Consider the following 18,493-nt stretch of genomic DNA (forward strand, 5'->3'; position numbering starts at 1 on the left):
GTTCTGAAGGGAGTCAGAATCCTAGACCAGTGACCATAGCTGGAAGGATTCTCGCTGAGGTTTTATAGTCCCCCTTAGCTTCCCCATATGTGTTCTTGTTGTTTTTCTCTTATTTCACAGTAAAACCTAAAACAAAAGGGCTGTTTATCTTGGGATGCAGCAAGGAAGAGGGAGATGAGGGTGAAAAATATATCCTTTTCTGCAGCTAGTGTTGGGGAATAGAGAATCTGAGGTGGAGTTGGGGGTAGAGGCGGTAGATACATAGTAAAGCCACAAAGAAGGCTGGGTGCAGAGGCTCACTCCTGTAATCCCTACACTTAGGGAGACTGAGGCAAGTGAATGGGTTGAGCCCAAGAGTTCAAGACCAGCCTGGGCAACATAAGGAGACCACCGCCTCCACAAAAAGATATAAACACCAGCTTGGCATGGTGGTTCATGCCTAGAGTCCCAGTTGCTTGGAAGGTTGAGCTGGGGGGATTGCTTGGGCCCAGTAGGTCAAGACTGCAGTAAGTCAAGATTGCACCACTGCACTCCAGTCTGGGAAACAGAGCGAGGAACACTGTCTAAAAAGAAAAGAAAAGAAAAAGAAAAAAGCCACAAAGATACCCAGGCTCCAGAAGGTGTCTTCCGTCAAAGGAAAGTTCTTGGGCTTAGAAAACAACAAGAACAACAACAACGACTACCATTTATTGAGCATTTACAATGTGCTGGGCACTTTGCCAAGAGCATTACATGCATTTTCTCATTTAATCCTTTCAACGGTTCTGGGAAGAACAGTTACCATTGTTATCTTCATTTCACCATTGAGCAAATGCAGTGGAGCTAACTAGCTTGCCCAGGATCACACAGCGAGCAGTAAGTGGCTGAGTCGGGACCCATGCTCAAAACTGTTTAACCTCAGAGACTAAGTTCATCCCTTCAGAACAAAATAATTCCATGCTTCAATGACTACCAACGGCCTACCCTCACCCCTACCCCTCACCATGTACACTCCAGGCTTGCTTTCCTCAGTTATTTCAAATGAGTTTCTGGATTTTCACGTTGTTCTCATTCAAGATTCAGGCATCGCCCTAGTCATCTTCTTTCCTGGTCTCTCCTCCCACAGCGCCCTGCAGATGGCCCTGGGTGGCACTACGTGTCTGGTTTGGTCTCCCCCACAAGACAAGGGAGGTCCCCCAGGCTGCACCCCCATCTCTTTCACCTTTGGATCCACTGTGCCTGACACAGCGCCTGACACACAAGAAGTGCTCCCTGGCACCCACAGGCTCCATATAGATGTGGCATTCAGGCCAGACAGAGCTGAGCTGCCACACAGCTCACTCTCTTTCTCACTCCAAATTGGCAGGAGAGAGTGAATGTTATTTACAAAAACACCAAGCCAAACAAGACCCTCCCTTCCCTGACATGCTGAAGCTGCTCTGGGAACAGACAGGGGTCACCAAATGGTAGCCAGATGGTGACTGACTGCTGTTCCCTAACTCCAGGGGCCTGGGGCAAAAGGCTTGGCTGCCCACCTGCTCCCAGGACCTGTGAATGATCCACTTTGTAGGGAAAAACCCAGACAATTCCCTCCTCCCAAATCCCCTTCCACAACCAGCTCTCAGAGTGGAGACTCTACCAGCTCTCGCCGCATCCTGGGGACTCTCAAAGCCTGGTCTGGAAGTTTCTGCAACCTTGCCCCATATCAATGGCACTTACCTGACCTGACTTCTTCCATAACAGGGAGGTGTTAATTCTGCAGTATCCATCCAGGGCAGTGGGGTGATCATCCCTGGTAGGCACAGCTGAGCCCTAAAATAACTGAACTCAGGCAGAGCAGGGATGACCTGGGGCAGAAGGAATGTGGGGAGAAGAGAAGAGAAGCTCCTTTCTCCCTGGAAAAACTCTGAGGACACAAGAAGCTGGAGGAGCAGGGAAGAGATTTCCTGCAGTGTTCCCAAACAAAGAGAGCTGGCTGGGCTTTGCGGAGAGCTCTGTTTCCCTTCATTTCATTCAGCAGTGCTCTCCTCCTCCCACAGATGTGGGAGGCAACAGGCCCCCAACTGGTTATCAGGCCCTCCAGCGTGAGGGCCTTTGTCTTCCTGTAGACATCTAGCTGGCAGGGCGAAGGGCTGACAAATCCTCCCTGACCCTCCCAGCTCTTTGTTATCTCGGAGGGAAGATTACATTTCTGTATGGGGAGGCAAGGTGCCAGGAGGCCTCGGGCAGGACAGAGACAGGCAGAGCTGCCAGCTGACCCCCATTGCCTGGAGTGGCTCAGGGCTGTCCTGGAGACACTCTCCCTCTGGCCTTGGGCCCTCCCAGAAATGGAAGGGCTGCGTTTCAGAATGAGGCAGGTAGAGGAGTGGGACAGAAGGGGAGATGGGCTGGAAGGATAAAAGCAGCCAACTCTCAATTATTCAGAAGTGTGTCTGCGGTCTGTGGACAGCTCATGCCTTCACTGAGTTTCTCACCTTCTCCATTCAGCTGCCATCAGCTCTTTCCTGAGAGTGGAGGAGGGAGCGCTGGCAAGTTGGCCACTGCTTTCATTTTGGTTTCTTGATGAATCTATAGAGGATTTTTCAGCAGCAGGCCCATGTCCCTCAACACCAAATAGGCATTTAGATCATTCTCTTTCTGTTTAAATCAAGAACACATTCTTTAGCCTCTTCTTTAGGGATCAAGAGACTCCTATAATGGTTCCAAATCATAAGAAAAAGTGGCTTGATTTAAAACCCCTTGTTTTAAGCCAGATGTGGTGGCTCACGCCTATAATCCCAGCACTTTGGGAGGTCGAGGCAGGCAGATCACCTGAGGCCAGGAGTTCGAGACCAGCCTGGCCAACATGGTGAAGCCCAGTCTCTACTGAAAATATAAAAATTAGCTGGGCATAGTGGCAGGCGCCTGTAATCCCAGCTACTCGGGAGGCTGAGGCAGGAGAATTGCTTGAGCCCGGGAGGTGGAGGCGAGCTGAGTGAGCTGAGATGGTGCCATTCATTGCACTACAGCCTGGGGTGACAAGAACAAGACTCCGTCACAAAAACAAAACAAAAAAACCCTTGTTTTAGAAGAATTACGGAGAGGAAGGGCGATACACACTCCTATAGGAATAAAGTGGGAAAATAGTAGCTGGGTATTAATATTAAATGCTGGATTTTTTTCATGGCTTGCCTTCCCAATCATATTCCCTCAAATTATATTTCCTCCTCTGGTAACCCATATTTGTGATGCTTAGCAAGTCTATCAACAGCAAAGATACATGGAAAACCTCCTGAGTGGCATTGGTCAGACGCCTAGATGAGATGCTTGCCATAAAGCAGTTTAGAAGCCAGCTAGAGAGAAAGCAGAATAAGGAGAACCACTAACAAAGCTATGGTAAGTATCAACTTGGCAGATAGCCAGAAAGTCAGCAGGGGGTCCAAGGACTGACAAGGCTGGGATGGGCAGGGAAGGCCTCTTGAGGGTAGGGTGTGAGTTTGGCCTTCTTACAAGCCTGTAATGACCATTAATTAAAATGTAGGAGGCCTAATGGGTGGGCAGCATATATAGGAGTATAAACCAAGCCTGACCAGGAGCTGAAGGATTAAAGGGTGGCTTGTAGGGGAAAACCCTATAAACAATGGCTGAAGTTCATTTATTTATTTATTTTTAGTAGAGATGGAGTTTCACCGTATTGGCCAGGACAGTCTTGATCTCTTAACCTCATGATCCGCCTGCCTCACCCTCCCAAAGTGCTGGATTACAGGCATAAGCCACCGCGCCCAGTCTAAAGTTCATTTATTCAACAAATATATGAGTTCCTGTTTCTAGTGTTTTGTTTTGTATTATTTTGTTTTGAGAAAGGGTCTTGCTCTGTTGCCCAGGCTGGAGTATCGTGGCTCGATCGTAGCTCATTGCAGCCTCAAGCTCCTAGGCTCAAGCCATCCTCCTTCTTCAGCCTCCAACTCCAACTAATTTTTAAAATTTTTGCAGAAACAAGGGCTCACTTTGTTTCCCAGGCTGGTTTTGAACTCCTGGCTTCAAGTGATCCTCCTGCTTTGGCCACACAAAGTGCTGGGATTACAGGGGTGAGCTGTAATTTAGTTGTTTATTCATTTGCTCAACAAATACTTATTGAATATTTGCTCTTTGGCCAGTCAAGGAATTTCATGAACGTCTACTATGTGAATAACACTGTATTGGTCACTAGTCTGTCACCTACTGGTAGATTAGAAAAATAGGCCGAGCACAGTGGCTCACGCCTGTAACCCCAGCACTTTGGGAGGCCGAGGCGGGCGGATCACGAGGTCAGGAGATTGAGACCATCCTGGCCAACATGATGAAATCCCCATCTCTACTAAAAAAACAAAAATTAGCTGGGCATGGTGGCGCGTGCCTATAATCCCAGCTACTCAGGAGGCTGAGGAGGAGACTCGCTTGAACTAGGGAGTGGAAGATTGCGGTGAGCTGGGATCGCGCCACTGCACTCCAGCCTGGCGACAGAATGAGACTCTGTCTCAGAAAAAATAAAAAAGAGAAAAGAAGAGAAAAAAAGGAAAAATAATGTGAGGATCCCTTTCTTAAATTAATGGGGGTGGGGTGGGGCGGAGCAGTGGGTGGGGTGGGGGAGGAGTTGCGTGGGGGATCTCATTCAGTATTCAAACCCTTACAAATTTGGGAGTTGAGGTGGGTGATGGTGAGGCCCTGCCATTAACTTACATAGTGACATCTATTTGTGTAATATTTTTGGCACACTGATGGCTACTATTGTATTTGATTCTTATGGCCATCTTGTGAAGGAGTAGCAACAGATACCCCTGTTTTGATTTTATCAGATGCATGACTTGTCCTACATCAAACTTCATAAATGATGGACAGAATGGAGGAATCCTTCAGCCCTAGAGCTGCCTGCTTCCCACCTCAACAGTGGCCTCAGCCTGGGCTCACATCATAGGCCCCAGGGAGCCTTGGAAAAAACACAGATTCTTGGCTCCTTCCTGGGACAGCGCGATTCCTCATGTCTGAGCAGGCCTATGAATTTGTATTTTTCAGAAGTTCTTTACAGGACCCGTGTCCATTTGGATTAGGGAACCACTAGATTATACCATTCCACGGAAGGCTCAGGGGGAAGCATTTTAGCCACTTTCCTGGGTTCCATAGTATTGGAGGGTGTTCTGAGTGGGCTGTGATTAATTTCCAAACCAACCACACCTCTCCCCTCAACTCCCACTGCTTACTCTTTGCTTCCTAGATGTTCACTGCAGGCTGGAGACTTCTGAGGGCCAACAACATCGCTGTAGAATTTACAGAGTCCATTTCCCGGTGGACCACAAAACCTAAATTATGTGGCTGGGGAAAGCTGAGATCCAAAGGAAGGGTTTGAGGAGGGGCTGACCTTCTCAAGAATAAAACCAGCTTGTATTTATTAAGTGTTAACTATGCGCCAGGCCCTCGTTGACGCCTCAACTCTATATGAAAAGCACGATTATTCCCCTTTTACAGATGGCAAAACCGAGATTTAGAGCGCGAAAATTATTTCCCCAAGGCGCACAGACTCCAAAGCGCACGCTACCAGGTACAACCTCAGGGCTGCCGCGTCTCTTCACCTGGCCCCTCACACTGCTACTGTGTCTAGGGCCTGAAATTCCGGCGCCCTCTGGGACGTGCTCAGATGCAGGGGCGCGAGCGCCAAAGGAGACCAGGCTGAGGGAAGGGAAGGGCAGAGCCGGGGACAGCTCGGCCCGCTCCCCCTCCTCGGGTGCCGCGGCTCGGGAACTACAAGGCCCAGCAGGCAGCGGCAGGGGGCGGAGGCGGAGGAGGGACCAGCGCGGGTGGGAGTGAGAGGGCGAGCCCTCGCGCCTCTCTGGCGCACAGCGCTCGGAGCGCTCCTGCGGCCACAGGCGCGGCGGCCTCGGCGGCGGGCGGCAGGCAGCGGGAGCCGGGACGCCGGTGCAGCCGCAGGGCGCGGAGGAACCCGGGCAGTGCCAGGAGCTAGGTGGCCACGTCCGGACCGGACCGAGACTCCACGTAGCGCATTGCGGCGACCTCGCCTTCCCCGGCCGCGAGAGCGCCGCTGCTGGAAAAGCCGCGGAGCCGGAGGACTTTTCTCTGCTCCGAGCTCTGGGCGCCCCGCAGGACGCACGGTACCCGTGCTGCAGTCGGGCACGCCGCGGCGCCGGAGCCTTCGCGGGGCGATGGATCCTGGTCTGCAAGGAGCGTGAGGCGCCGCCGCCGCGTTCCGGAGAAGGGGGGCGCAGGGTCTGGAGACCCCGGGCGGCGGACGGGAGCCCTCCCCCCGCCCCGCCTCCGGGGCACCAGCTCCGGCTCCATTGTTCCCGCCCGGGCTGGAGGCGCCGAGCACCGAGCGCCGCCGGGAGTCGAGCGCCGGCCGCGGGGCTTTTGCGACCCCGCCAACACCCGAACAGAGCCCGGGGGCGGCGGGCCGGCGCCGGGGACACGGGCACACGCCCGCCCTCACAAGCCACGGCAGACTCTCCCGAGGCCGAACCTCCACGCAGAGCGAGGTAAGAGCCGCTGCGCCCCGGATCCGGGGCGGGTTTAGCGTCCCGAGCAGCCCCAGGCGCCGGAGCTTCCCGGCTGAGCGCTTCGCCCTCCGCTGCCCAGCCGGGACCAGCGCCTCCCTCCGCTCGCCGCCCGCCCCCTCCACCTCCCGGCTCCCTCCCCGGCAATCCGCGCCCCCCTTGGGTCTCCCCTCCCCTCCGCCCGCGTCGCTTTCTGCGCCCCCTCCCTGCGCTCGTCCCACCGCTCTTCCCGCCGCCCAACTTTTCCGCCAACTCGCGCTCGGGAGCTGGCGAGGCGGCGGCGGCGGCTACTCGGTGAGTCCCGGGAGGGACAGGCCCTGGGCGAAGGCGGCGAGGCCCGCGGTTTCCAGGACTGGGGAGGAGGGCGGGAGTGGGCGGCGAGGTGGGGTGCGGGGTGTGTGTGTGTTTGTGTGTGTGTTGCATTCCACTCCATCTCTATTTGGTCCCGTTTTGGGGATTCACCCCAATTCAGCAGGTAGCTTTGGGCTCAACGCTAAAAATCCGGGACATTCCTAAGTCCTTTTCTACCCCCGGGAAAGTCTGGGGGCTGGGTGGGGGGCAATGGCGTGGGGGATGAAATGCGGAGGACTTGGAGAGCTAGGTTAGCTTCTCTTGGAATACGTTTTAAGGAGGTGTCGTCACCAAATGGCTGAATCTGCTTGAGCTGAGAGCGAAAAACGACTCCCCTTTCCAGAAGGGGTGATCTACTTGGTCTCTGAAAGGGTTGGAAGTTTGGGGAATGGGAGGACGACCCCCATTAAGCCGAGGTATGGGGCGGGGGCAGGGCCCGGGGCCGTTCCGTCCCAATCTGGTTCTTGGAGGTGGAGGTGGAGGAAGGGATGAGGGTTTTGTCCGGTGCGGTTCACTCGGCTGCGATGCGTGTGCTTGTCTAACCCAGACCCCGCTGCGCCCCGCGTCCCCTCCCGTTATGTTCGGGGTTGGGAGAAAAGGGAGGCTACGACCCACGTCTGCAGAGAAATTTGTGGACGTTGTATATGGGGTTCATATAGAACACCCCTATAAGGCAGCCAGACACTGTGTGTGTGGGGGGGAGTGAAGCCTGTGTCTTGTTCTGGGCCCAGAAGGTATCAGCCCGTTTGAAAAACATTTCCACGGTGCCGTTCTCCCTTAGCCCTCCCCCATCCCCCTTTTCCAGATGTGGCGGCCGCATCTGGTTCCGTTTCACCCCACACGGGTACACCGCAGCCGCATTATTAACTTACCTCTTCCTCCCCTCCCCCTCCTCCAAATTAAAACTCGGATTCTTCAACTCGCCTTGACCACCTCCCTCCTTAACATTTCTGGAGACTTGGAGATGCGGCGTTGAGATTTAGGGGAGAAAAGAAAGTTCCCTTGGATCCCGAGTTATTTAAGATCCCACCAAGTTAGTTATTTGCTGCCGCTGGTGGGTGGCGGCGGGGTGCTTTCTGGATTGCGCAGAAAAGAGGCATCTTGGGAGATGGGGCCAAGGTTTTAGGGGATGGCACTTGCGAACGGTTCATCCGCGAGACTAGGGGGGCTCTTTGGCCGTGCGTCTGGCCAGAAGTGGCCTTGACGATGGAAGTTTCTGGAACCAAAGCATTGCTTTCTCTCCCTTGAGTTATAGCTGGAGCTGCAGGAGCGCCTGCCCCGCCCGGAGCCCGCGATCCCTTCTCGGCCGCCCCGCGGTGGCGTCACGCGCCCCTTCTTCACCTCCCGGAGCGAGCCCGGTGCGCAGGGCCGGGGGAGTGGGCGGCTGTTGTCAGAGGCACTCTCTGTGTGTTTTTAAGGACTGATTTGGGTCGCATCCCCGGAAACTAAAGTGGGACATTTTACCGTTTAAATAACGGCCACAGGTTTGAAAGCGGGGTTGGATTGTCGAGCTGTGTTTGGTCATAGTCTTTGAGGCAGAAAGTGCCTTGTGGTTCCAAAGTTGCGGGAGGGTGGGGAGAGTCGGAGAGTCGGTCTCTCACCCTCTTCTTTCCAGTCTGTTCAAATTGAAAACACTTCTCTGGTTTCCTTCTTTGGGCGGTAGTTTTGGAGGCTGTAATGAAATCGCACTTTCTCTAGACGTGGTAATTAAGGTGACTGTTTCCTCCGCAGATGTGCTCTGCCCTTTGCACCTCCGGACCAGCGCTTTTTTTGGAATACCGTCTAAATGGGAAAACCTTAGCCTTGAGACCGTTGAGCAGAAAGTGGCCATTTTCCTCCCTTGACCCGGGATCCCGGTTTCCTCCCTGAGGCTTCTTTAAAAGCGAAGTAGCAGGGCCCCGTGGGACCCACATTGGTCGGGTTAATCACCCCCACGCCTGGGTCATCCACCTTTCTCTCAGGACCGAGATCTAGCAGCCTCTGCCATTGCCGGCCGTATGTCCTGATGACCTGCCTCCCTAATGACTTGTTTACATATCCTCCCCCGCAGTGGGTTAGGAGAAGCTTCGGGCTGCCCCTGACCCTCCCTCCGGGTGCAGGGTGTTTGGGGACAGGGAGGCTGCTGGGGCTTGACTCCAACTGGAAGGGTTATGAACTACATCAGTGACAAGCTCCTTGAAATATCTGTTGCATTTGCTCTTAGTCATAGTTGAGTGTCAGCTTTTTAATGAGGTTCATCCAGATTGAGAGCCACTTGGACCGTGTACTTTCACTGCCTGCTTTTCCAAACATGCCTGCAGAAATGCTCATTTTTGACGTATTTTTCCCAGTGGGGATTCAGGCCAAAGCGGGTACCACTTGGACAGTCTTAAGGGCGCTTCTTTTCCTTGGCCTCTGGCCATGGAGGATGTTAGAAAGTTCCATTGGGTGGCCCTTTGATAGCAAGGGAAGCAAAAGCTCAGGAAGAAATGGAGAAGTGACCCCATTCCCTGGGGGAAGAGGATTAGATTCATTGGTGCATCCCTCAGGCTGAGCTAGCTTTATTCCTAGTAGACTCCAGAGGGGAAGAAAATTGAATTGAACACTGGGTAGGCAGATTCAAGCCTTAGAGACCAAGGAAAATCCATGGGTTTTGCTTTTAGTGGTGTGTTCTTTGTTTTCAGTATTGACCTGAAACAAGACTCCTAAAATGGGAGATTTGCTCGTGTGAACTTGGGGTTTTAGCAGCCGGTTCTCCAAAGGCTTTTTTCTTGCCTCTGTTTTTAAAGTGTCTTTCATCAAAATGGCTGTTAGTTAAAGAGCATCCTAGCAAAGTTTGAGCCTGTTGCTGCTCGTGGAAAAGAAGTTAGAATTGATTCGAATGTCTTGTTCTGAAAGGGCCTCATGTCACTTGATGAGTTTAATTTCCTCTTGGGAAATTTGTGTCTTGCATTTGTCTTCCCCAGAGCTTTGTAAAAGGCCTGAACGCACCAGGGACTGGTGGGAGCCCAGATGCAGAGCTTTAGAGAAGATTCTGGTGTTTCCAGAGAGGATGAAATGTCAGACTTGGGCTAGGATATTTGTTTTCCCCTAAGAGTGCATCTACTTTAAACAGAAATTCTCTACTCAACCACCACTTCTCTCTCCCCTGCAATGAAAGAAACTATGTTTAGGGCCCTCTCCCCCATTAAATAGCACTCACCTAGATGAACCATTCCAAGTATTTGGTGGGGTTCCACTCATAGTACATCCTGTCTCCAAGAGCAAGATTTTCTCTTTTTCTTTTTCTTTTTTTTTTTTTTTTTTTTTTTGAGATGGAGTCTCGTTCACCTCCTGAGTTCAAGCAATTCTCCTGCCTCAGCCTCCCGAGTAGCTGGCATTACAGGTGCACGCCACCATGCCTGGCTTGTTTTTATATATTTTTTTAGTAGAGAGTGTTTTCACCATGTTGGCCAGGCTGATCTCTGTCCACCTTGGCCTCCCAAAGTTCTGGGATTACAGGCATGAGTCACTGCAACAGCAGCAGATTCATGTAGCGGTTCATGTTTTTCTATATTACGTGTAGCAGTTCGTGTTTCACTTACTGCTAATTTGTTTTTGTTTTGAAACGCAGTCTTGCTCTGTCACCCTGGCCAGAGTGCAATAGCATGATACTGGGTCACAGCAACATCTGCCTCCTGGATTCAAGCAATTCTCCTGCCTCAGCCTCCTGAGTAGCTGGGATTACAAGCATGCATCACCACACCTGGCTAATTTTTTGTATCTTTAGTAGAAACGGGATTTCACCATGTTGGCCGAACTGGTCTTGAACTCCTGACCTCAAGTGATCCACTGGCCTTGACCTCCCCAAATGCTGGGATTACAGGCATGAGCCTCCATGCCCAACCACTTACTGCTCATTTTTTATATACCTCTACTCCCAAGGACATTTGGACAATTTTTTTTTTTAAACAGAGACTCAGAAGATTTGCATTTTCCTTGGACCAACTAAAATTTTGCAAGCTGAGCTGAATAACTTTCTCCATATGTTATTAAGTACTTGCCCCCTGCCCTCTCAACATACGAGTAGAGAACACTCACTTTGGGGAAAAGCAACCATTTCTGCTAAGAAATAAGTCGTATTCCCATCTGAAGGGATTAATGTTTTGGTGTTACTTCCTCAGTTTTGAAGAACCAAGTTGTCTAGAAATTTTCTCAGTGTTCCTTGGACTAGAGTTTGGCTGGTTAACAAGAGGTACGTACTAGCTAATTGCTTTTCTCTGATACTATCAGCCTCTTTTCTGGAGGAATATCTGTGTCAGTTTCTTCTCATCTGCCTTTTCTTTTTCTTCATTCACTTACTCATCCAGTTAACAAACATGTTGGCATCTGCTGTGTACATACTAGGTGCCAATCATGTTAGCAAAGGTCAGGGAGGCACAAACCTTGCTCCAAAGGAGCCTGCAGTTTCGTGGGGAGAGAAGAGAATGAACATAAATAACATTCATCTAATATGACCTAAGCACCACGTGAGAGGGGCCAGTAATGTGATTTGCAAATTGGAAAGAATGAAATCCTCCAGCTAGAAGGCCCAAGAAAGTCTTATGTAAGAGACAGCTTCTTAAAGTAGGGTTCAGAGAAAGGGGAAGACCTGGCGTGTTGCAGAACAAGGAAGGGCAAAGAAGAAACTCTTGTACAGAGGCCTGGAGGCTGCTTCTAGCTGTGCCGTCCTGTAGAAATAGAACACGAGCAGCTGGGCTTAGTGGCTCACACCTGTAATCCCAGCACTTTGGGAAGCCAAGACAGGCGGATTGCTTGAGCCCATGAGATGGAGACGAGCCTGGGCAACATGGTGAGACCCTGTCTCTACCAAAAAGTACACAAATTAGACAAGTATGCTAATTGTACTGGTAGTCCCAGCTATTCAGGAGGCTGAGATGGGAGAATTACTTGAGCCTAGTAAGCAGAGGCTGCAATGAGCTGTGATTGCATCACTGCTTTCCAGCCTGGGGGACAGAGGAAGACCCTGTTTTAAAAAAATAAATAAATAAAAGCTGGGCTCAGTGGCTCTTGCCTGTAATCCCAACGCTTTGGGAGGTCGAGGTGGGTGGATCTCCAGAGGTTGGGTGTTCAAGACCAGCCTGGCCAACATGGTGAAACCCTGTCTCTACTAAATATACAAAAATTACCCAGGCGTAGTGGCTCATGTCTGTAATCCCAGCTACTCAGGAGGCTAAGGCAGGAGAATCTCTTGAACCCGGGAGGCAGAGGTTGCAGTGAGCCGAGATTGTGCCACTTTACTCCAGCCTGAGTGACAGAGCAAGACTTTGTCTCAAAGAAAAAAAAAAAAAGAGAAAGAAATATAACGTAACATTGAGCTATGTATACTTTCACATTTTCTAGAAGCCACATTGGAAATTAAGTAAAAACAGGTAAAATTTGTTTTTTAATTGACTTGTTTAGATTTTAATAATTCATTTAATTGTAACTATATTTCCAAAATATTATCATTTGAACACATTGTAATCAATATAGAAATTATTGAAGAGATACTTTACTTTTTAGATTTTTTTTTTTTTTTTTTTTGAGACATAGTCCTACCCTGTCACCAGGCAGAGTGGTATAATCTTGGCTCACTTCAACCTCCGCCTCCCAGGTTCAAGTGATTCTCCTGCCTCAGCCTCCAGAGTAGCTGGGACTATAGGTGCACGCCACCACACCCAGCTAATTTTTATATTTTTAGTTTTTTTTTTTTTTTTTTTTTTTTAGATGGAGTCCTGTTCTGTCACCCAGGCTGGAGTGCAATGACATGATCTCAGCTCACTGCAATCTCCGACTCCCTGGTTCCTCTTGCCTCAGCCTCCTGAGTAGCTGTGATTACAGGCGACCACCACAATGCCTGACTAATCCTTTCGTATTTTTAGTAGAGAGGGGGTTTCACCGTGATGACCAGGCTGGTCTTGAGCCCCTGACCTTAGGTGATCCACCTGCCCTGGCCTCTCAAAGTGCTGGGATTACAGGCATGAGCCACCACACCCAGTCCACATTTTTTTTTCCAATAACAAGTTTTTAAGGTGCAATGTATACTTTTTACTTCTAGCGTATCCATTAGCACCAGCCACATTTTAAGTGTGCAGTAGCCACTGTATGGGCCACAAGTACAGAATATAAGACATGAAGATGGAGAGTGAGAACTGCCTTTGGAAAGTTTGGAAGTTCCTGTCTTCCTGCTGCCAATTACCAAATCTCCTGAGAGTGTTATCAAGGAGTGACTCAAAGCACTATACAATGAGAATTATAAGTATCTTAATATTATGTATGAAATACAAATATATAATTCTTTACATTTGGTTAGTACTTAGGAGAGAACGGGCACATTCACCCACACCACCCATTTGAGCCTCGTAACCACCTGTGATGTAGCTTCCTGTCAGTGGGAAACTGAGGCTCAGAATGGTTCAGTGACTGTCCCAGAGTACAGGATCATAAATGGGAGGGCATGAATTCATAGTCCCCAGCAGGCAAGAATAAAAAGACTCAGGCTGGGTTCGGTGGCTCATGCCTGTAATCCCAGCACTTTGGGAGGCCAAGGTGGGTGGATTGCTTAAGGTCAAGAGTTCAAGACCAACCTGCGCAACATGGTGAGACCCCCATCTCTACTAAATATACAGAAAATTAGCCGGGCATGGTGGCACATGCCTATGGTCCCAGCTATTTGGGAGGCTGAGGTGGGAGGATCACTTGAGCCTGGGGGATGGAGGTTGTAGTGAGTTGAGATCGTGCCACTGCACTCTAGCTTGGGTGACAAAGAAAAAGTATAAAAAGACTTGGCCAGGAATTCATCAGCTAGTTTTCCTTACATGATTTTTGAACAAGATCTGACATTCATAGAAGGTTTTTCTCTTAGAACTGGGAGAGCTACAAGGTCACAAGGTCCATCCAGACCCCGCTATCTCAGCAGACACTGACCATCCCTTATGTTGGATCAGTACTCCAGTGAGAAGACAGCAGGCACTTTCACCCATGCAGCCCATTCAGTCTTCATAACCCCTGTGATGGAGGCAGGGCAAGTGTTTCAGCCCCCTCCGATGAGTGGGAAACTAAGATGTTGCGCCCCCTCTCTGCTCCCCACCAAGGACCTCTGCATGCAGTTGTGAATCCCAGGAGCCTGGCTGATATTGGAGAAATGGGGCGGGGGGAACCAGCTGCAGGGTCTTGGCGGACGCTGCTGTGTACACCTGCAAGGCTGCAGGTCACATCTGTCAAGCAGTGAAGGAAGGAAGCTGTTCCTGAGGGATTGGAAAAATTCATTAATTGGTAGAATGAGAAACTGAGGTGGCAGAGGCAGTGACAGGGTCCCAGACAGTATATGGACTAGTGGTCTGTGTCACTATGTTTTTTGCAGGCGGGTGGCATTGGGTGTGTGCCCACTTCTTATTCCAGAAGTTGGTACCAGGAGGCCAGGTTTCCATAACATCCTTGTTTTACAGATGTCAAATGTGAGAGCCAGAGGGGTAGGAGAGGAAGAGACTTTTGCACCTTTTTTGGGAAAGAACAAGAGGGAAGCTGGCAGATGAATTTGAAGTTCATTGACCAGGGAGCTGAGAGGGGCAGTCTGCAGCCAGCCCACACCTGGGAGGCGGCGGAGGCTTTTCTGGGGACAGAGTGGCCTGGTAGAAGCAACCTTAACCATCTCAACGTGACACCACTCTTTCCTGTTGGAACCTGAGAATTCGTTCAGTACTCTGGCAGTTACCATGGGACCTGGGTTTTCTTGGTCAGGTATGCGTTTCTGGGTGACAGGCCTGCATCAAGTGTATCTTTGAGATGTGGTAAGATGTGGAATGTGGCTTTAGGCGTATCCTCCAGCAAGTACTGCGTCTGTCCCAGATCTGTGAATGTGCCCCATGCAGTGTCCTAGATGGCCCATCTGTGGTCTGCTTCCAAGGGTCTTTCTTTTATTTATTTAGGAGTGAAGTGACGGAATCTCAGCTCACTGCAACCTCCGCCTCCCGGGTTCAAGCAGTTCTCGTGCCTCAGCCTCCTGAGTAGCTGGGATTACAGGCATGTGCCACCACACTCAGTTAATTTTTGTATTTTCAGTACAGACAGAATTTCACCATGTTGGCCAGGCTGATCTTGAACTCCCGACCTCAGGTGATCCACCCACCTCAGCCTCCCAAAGTGTTGGGATTACAGGTGTGAGCCGCTGTGCCCTGGCACAAGGGTCTTTCTTTTGACCAACGGAATTGGAAATCAAGGCTCTCTTATTACCGGAGTTACCTTGGATTTGCCCTTATCTACTTGGTTGGGAGAAATTGAGTTTGCATCAGATGGAATCAGGTTTGGTCAACCCCTTATTTACTTCCTCCTCTAATATCCAAAACCCCCTATTTACTGTCCTCTAATATCCAAAAGCCTCGAGGCACTATTACATGCTAGCTACATTTCCTTGGGTAAAGTACGTAACCTCTTTGAGCCTCAGTTTCTCCATTGCTTAAAAGGAATAATAATTCCTATCCTCTATAAGTTTCTAGTGAGGAATAAATGAAGTTTTGTAGTTCTAAGGTAATTCTACTTGGGGTATCTTTGTTACATAGTGGGTTCAGTATTCATTCCATTTTTGTCTTTTCTAGTTCCTTTCCTAAATTTAGTAAAATGAAAGAGAAATGCTTACTTCTTTTTTGATTTGAAATCATTAAAACATTTCAGTAAGCCTTGGGAGGGAGCTAGTGGTATGGCATGCGTATCCCGCTGGCCAAGCACATGTGAATGAAGCCAAGAATCCAGGGGCTTTTCTGCCAGCCAGCACTGACTCACTCGAGAGGGGCCCTGCCTGGCTCCAGGGAGGCAGGGCTGAAGTACCACATTAGGGCATGTTCCGGGGAAGTGGATTCTCTAAATAACTTGGATGGCTCCCTGGAGCATTTAGGACAGAAGCCACCTGGAAGACAGAGATGGTCACCCCCACATAGCCCTGACAGTGCCCAGAAAGTCTTGTCATTTGGTAAATGTTAACAGCTGTGATCCGTTCTTTAAGACCCCGGGGAGTTTTAAAATTTACCACTACAGACCAGAGAAGGGTAAAGGGCTGCAGATTCTGTTCTTTTAACTGGGGCCAGCGTGAGCCATCTTTGACTCAGTGCTTGCAAGAGCCCTTGATTGTGCAGTGGGATCTCCCAGGCCCCCTTGCCCCCCGCAACTTCTGGCCTCATATCCGTCAGACATCACTTGTCACCTTCCAGCATCAGGGAGAACTGGCTCCCTCCTGGCTCCACACTCTGAGGCTCTTTGTAAGTAACTGGTGAGGGTTTTGTTCTCTCTGCAAGGGAGGCTGGTAGAACTACGGATGTGATTCATACAATTTTAGAGACAAAGAGAAAGTACCCACAAGGTCATTTATTTCAGCTGCTTCACTGCATAGATCGGGGAGTTCAGCATCGAGTCCAGCAGTTACTAACTAGTTATCTCTGTACTTGGCTTCCATTTCCTAGTCCTTAGCTTGTTCCACGATTCCCCGCCACCCCTTCTTTCTCACCAGAGGGAGTGGTTGGCCCTAGATGGAGTGGTCTTTTTTATTTTTTAATTTTTAGAGACAGGAGTCTCACTCTATCACCTAGCCTGGAGTACAGTGCTGCGATCTTGGCCTAGACAGAATGAAGTCTTATGCTGGGGAGCCATCAGCATGCTCAAGCCCCCTGCAATTGTAGCACGCTTTGTAAAGCTGTTTCTCACAAAGGGATAGAACTATTTGGGACTTTGGTGAGACCATTCACTTTGTAACACACACTACCTTGAAGCTTACAGGAAAACCTCATGTTGGTATTCCTGGACTTGCAGATAATCTGCACTCAAAGCTGTAGAATTAAACTAAAGCATCCCTTTGTCCAATTAAGACTTATCACCTCTTTTTTTGAGACAGAGTCTTGCTCTGTCGCCCAGGTTGGAGTGCAGTGGCGCAATCTTGGCTCACTGTAACCTTCACCTCCCGGGTCCAAGCGATTCTCCTGCCTCAGCACCCCCCGAGTAACTGGGACTACAGGCATGCAAGCATGTGCCACCATCCCTGGCTAATTTTTGTATTTTTAGTAGAGATGGGGTTTTGCCACGGCCAGACTGGTCTTGAACTCATGACCTCAAGTGATTCTCCTGCCTCAGCCTCCCAAAGTGCTGGGATTACAGGGTATACCACTGCACCGGCCAGGACATATAACCTCTAATTCATTGTTGGGGTAGGGTCACAATTTTCTTCTGGAGGCCTTAAGGAGTAAGTACATGCTTTAAGCAGCCACCACGTGGCATGCTTTACCTTCTGTTTCATTTTGCCCCTCCCCTACCCAGACCCTCCTAACTTTGGGATTTTTTTCTTTCCCCAGGATCAGCTTGAAAAGGAGGATTGATCTCACGGTGGAGTATCCATGGAGGTGTGGAGCCTTGTCACTAACCTCTAACCGCAGAACTGGGATGTGGAGCTGGAAGTGCCTCCTCTTCTGGGCTGTGCTGGTCACAGCCACACTCTGCACCGCTAGGCCGGCCCCGACCTTGCCTGAACAAGGTAAGGTGCTGGCGGGGGCCAGCCTGGACTCCTGGGCCATGGGAACAGTGTGGGCTGGGAGGGAGGTGATGTGGTTGGAGGTAATGTGGTCAACAGGGAAGAAGGCTGCTTCCCAGGTGGAACAAAGGGTTCCCTTCCTATAGGAGAGACTCTCAAAATACCTGGGCTGGTTCTGGCCTGGTTATAAACATAACTGACTTCATCAGAGGTTGGGGTCATGAAGGCTGGGGACATCCATTTACCGAAGGTGACATGTTTGGGGGTTATTTATGCTTTTCTCTTTCTGAAGAAAGAATATCTGATTGGGATCCTAGTGTCACTCTTTAACTTAGGCAGTGTAGACAGTGCAGCTGGGTGGTGCAGTGGGGAGAGATAGCCTTTGAATTTGGGGTTAGAACTTGGATCGGAGTAGAGGGGATGGTATAGGAGATGGGAGCTTGCTAAAGACCTCTGGCTTCTGGAAAATTGTTCCAAAGCCACATCTTCGCTAGGCATGGTGGGGTCACACATGTAGTCCCAGCACTTTGAGAGACCAAGGCAAAAGGATCACTTGAGGCCAAGAGTTCAAGACCAGCCTAGGCAACATAGAGAGACCCCGTCTCTGCAAAAAAGAAGTTAACTGGGTATGGTAGTGCGCACCGCCAGTCCCAGCTACTTGCCACTCAGGAGGCTGAGACGGGATGATCACATGATCCTAAGAGTTGAGGATGCAGTGAGCTGTGATTGCACTACTGCGCTCCAGCCTGTGTGAAAAAAGGCACATCTTCTATAAGGGTCGGCAGTCATGGCTGCATACCTGCATCTTCCGATCCTTAACTGTCTCACAGGCCCTGTTTGGGGGGCCTGCTGAGCAGTTTGCTTTGGATAGGTACTGTTTGAGGGATTTTGAAGTGATTGAGACCAAGGAAGTGTGATGGGGCGTGGAGACCTATGGCGTATTAGAAATTCAGAGCCATCATCTGTAAAAGGAAGGACTTTCCTGACCATTCATGGGATTTGTGTAAGCTGTGAAAAGGGTCTTGGAGATTGCAGGTACAGCATACCTGGTGGCTTTCAAGGGACTTTGAGAACTAATAAATGGACATTTCTGCTGCCAGAGGACTGCCAGAGGACTCAGTGGCTGGTCACA

The 18,493-nt window shown here is 50.1% G+C and overlaps 1 protein-coding gene across 17 annotated transcripts in view; it reads left to right on the plus strand.

Annotated features, from left to right (window-relative positions):
- The first annotated feature begins 5,805 nt into the window (after positions 1-5,805).
- FGFR1 (fibroblast growth factor receptor 1) overlaps positions 5,806-18,493 on the plus strand; it is a 60,691-nt gene continuing 48,003 nt past the window's right edge. For 13 of the 17 annotated variants that reach the window (XM_032288185.1, XM_032288190.1, XM_032288202.1 and 10 more), the window contains exons 1-2: positions 5,806-6,482; positions 17,186-17,364. In XM_032288185.1, the coding sequence (XP_032144076.1) occupies positions 17,274-17,364 (91 nt within the window). In that variant the 5' untranslated portion in view covers positions 5,806-6,482; positions 17,186-17,273. Of the gene's footprint in view, positions 6,483-6,627; positions 6,795-7,119; positions 7,268-14,270; positions 14,592-17,185; positions 17,365-18,493 lie in introns of those variants that run through there. The other 4 variants (XM_032288192.1, XM_032288203.1, XM_032288194.1 and 1 more) reach the window with 4 other exon arrangements.

The sequence above is a fragment of the Sapajus apella genome, unplaced genomic scaffold (genome assembly GCF_009761245.1).
Source record: "Sapajus apella isolate SASKATOON/1434 unplaced genomic scaffold, GSC_monkey_1.0 scaffold21, whole genome shotgun sequence".
NCBI classification, from domain to species: domain Eukaryota; kingdom Metazoa; phylum Chordata; class Mammalia; order Primates; family Cebidae; genus Sapajus; species Sapajus apella.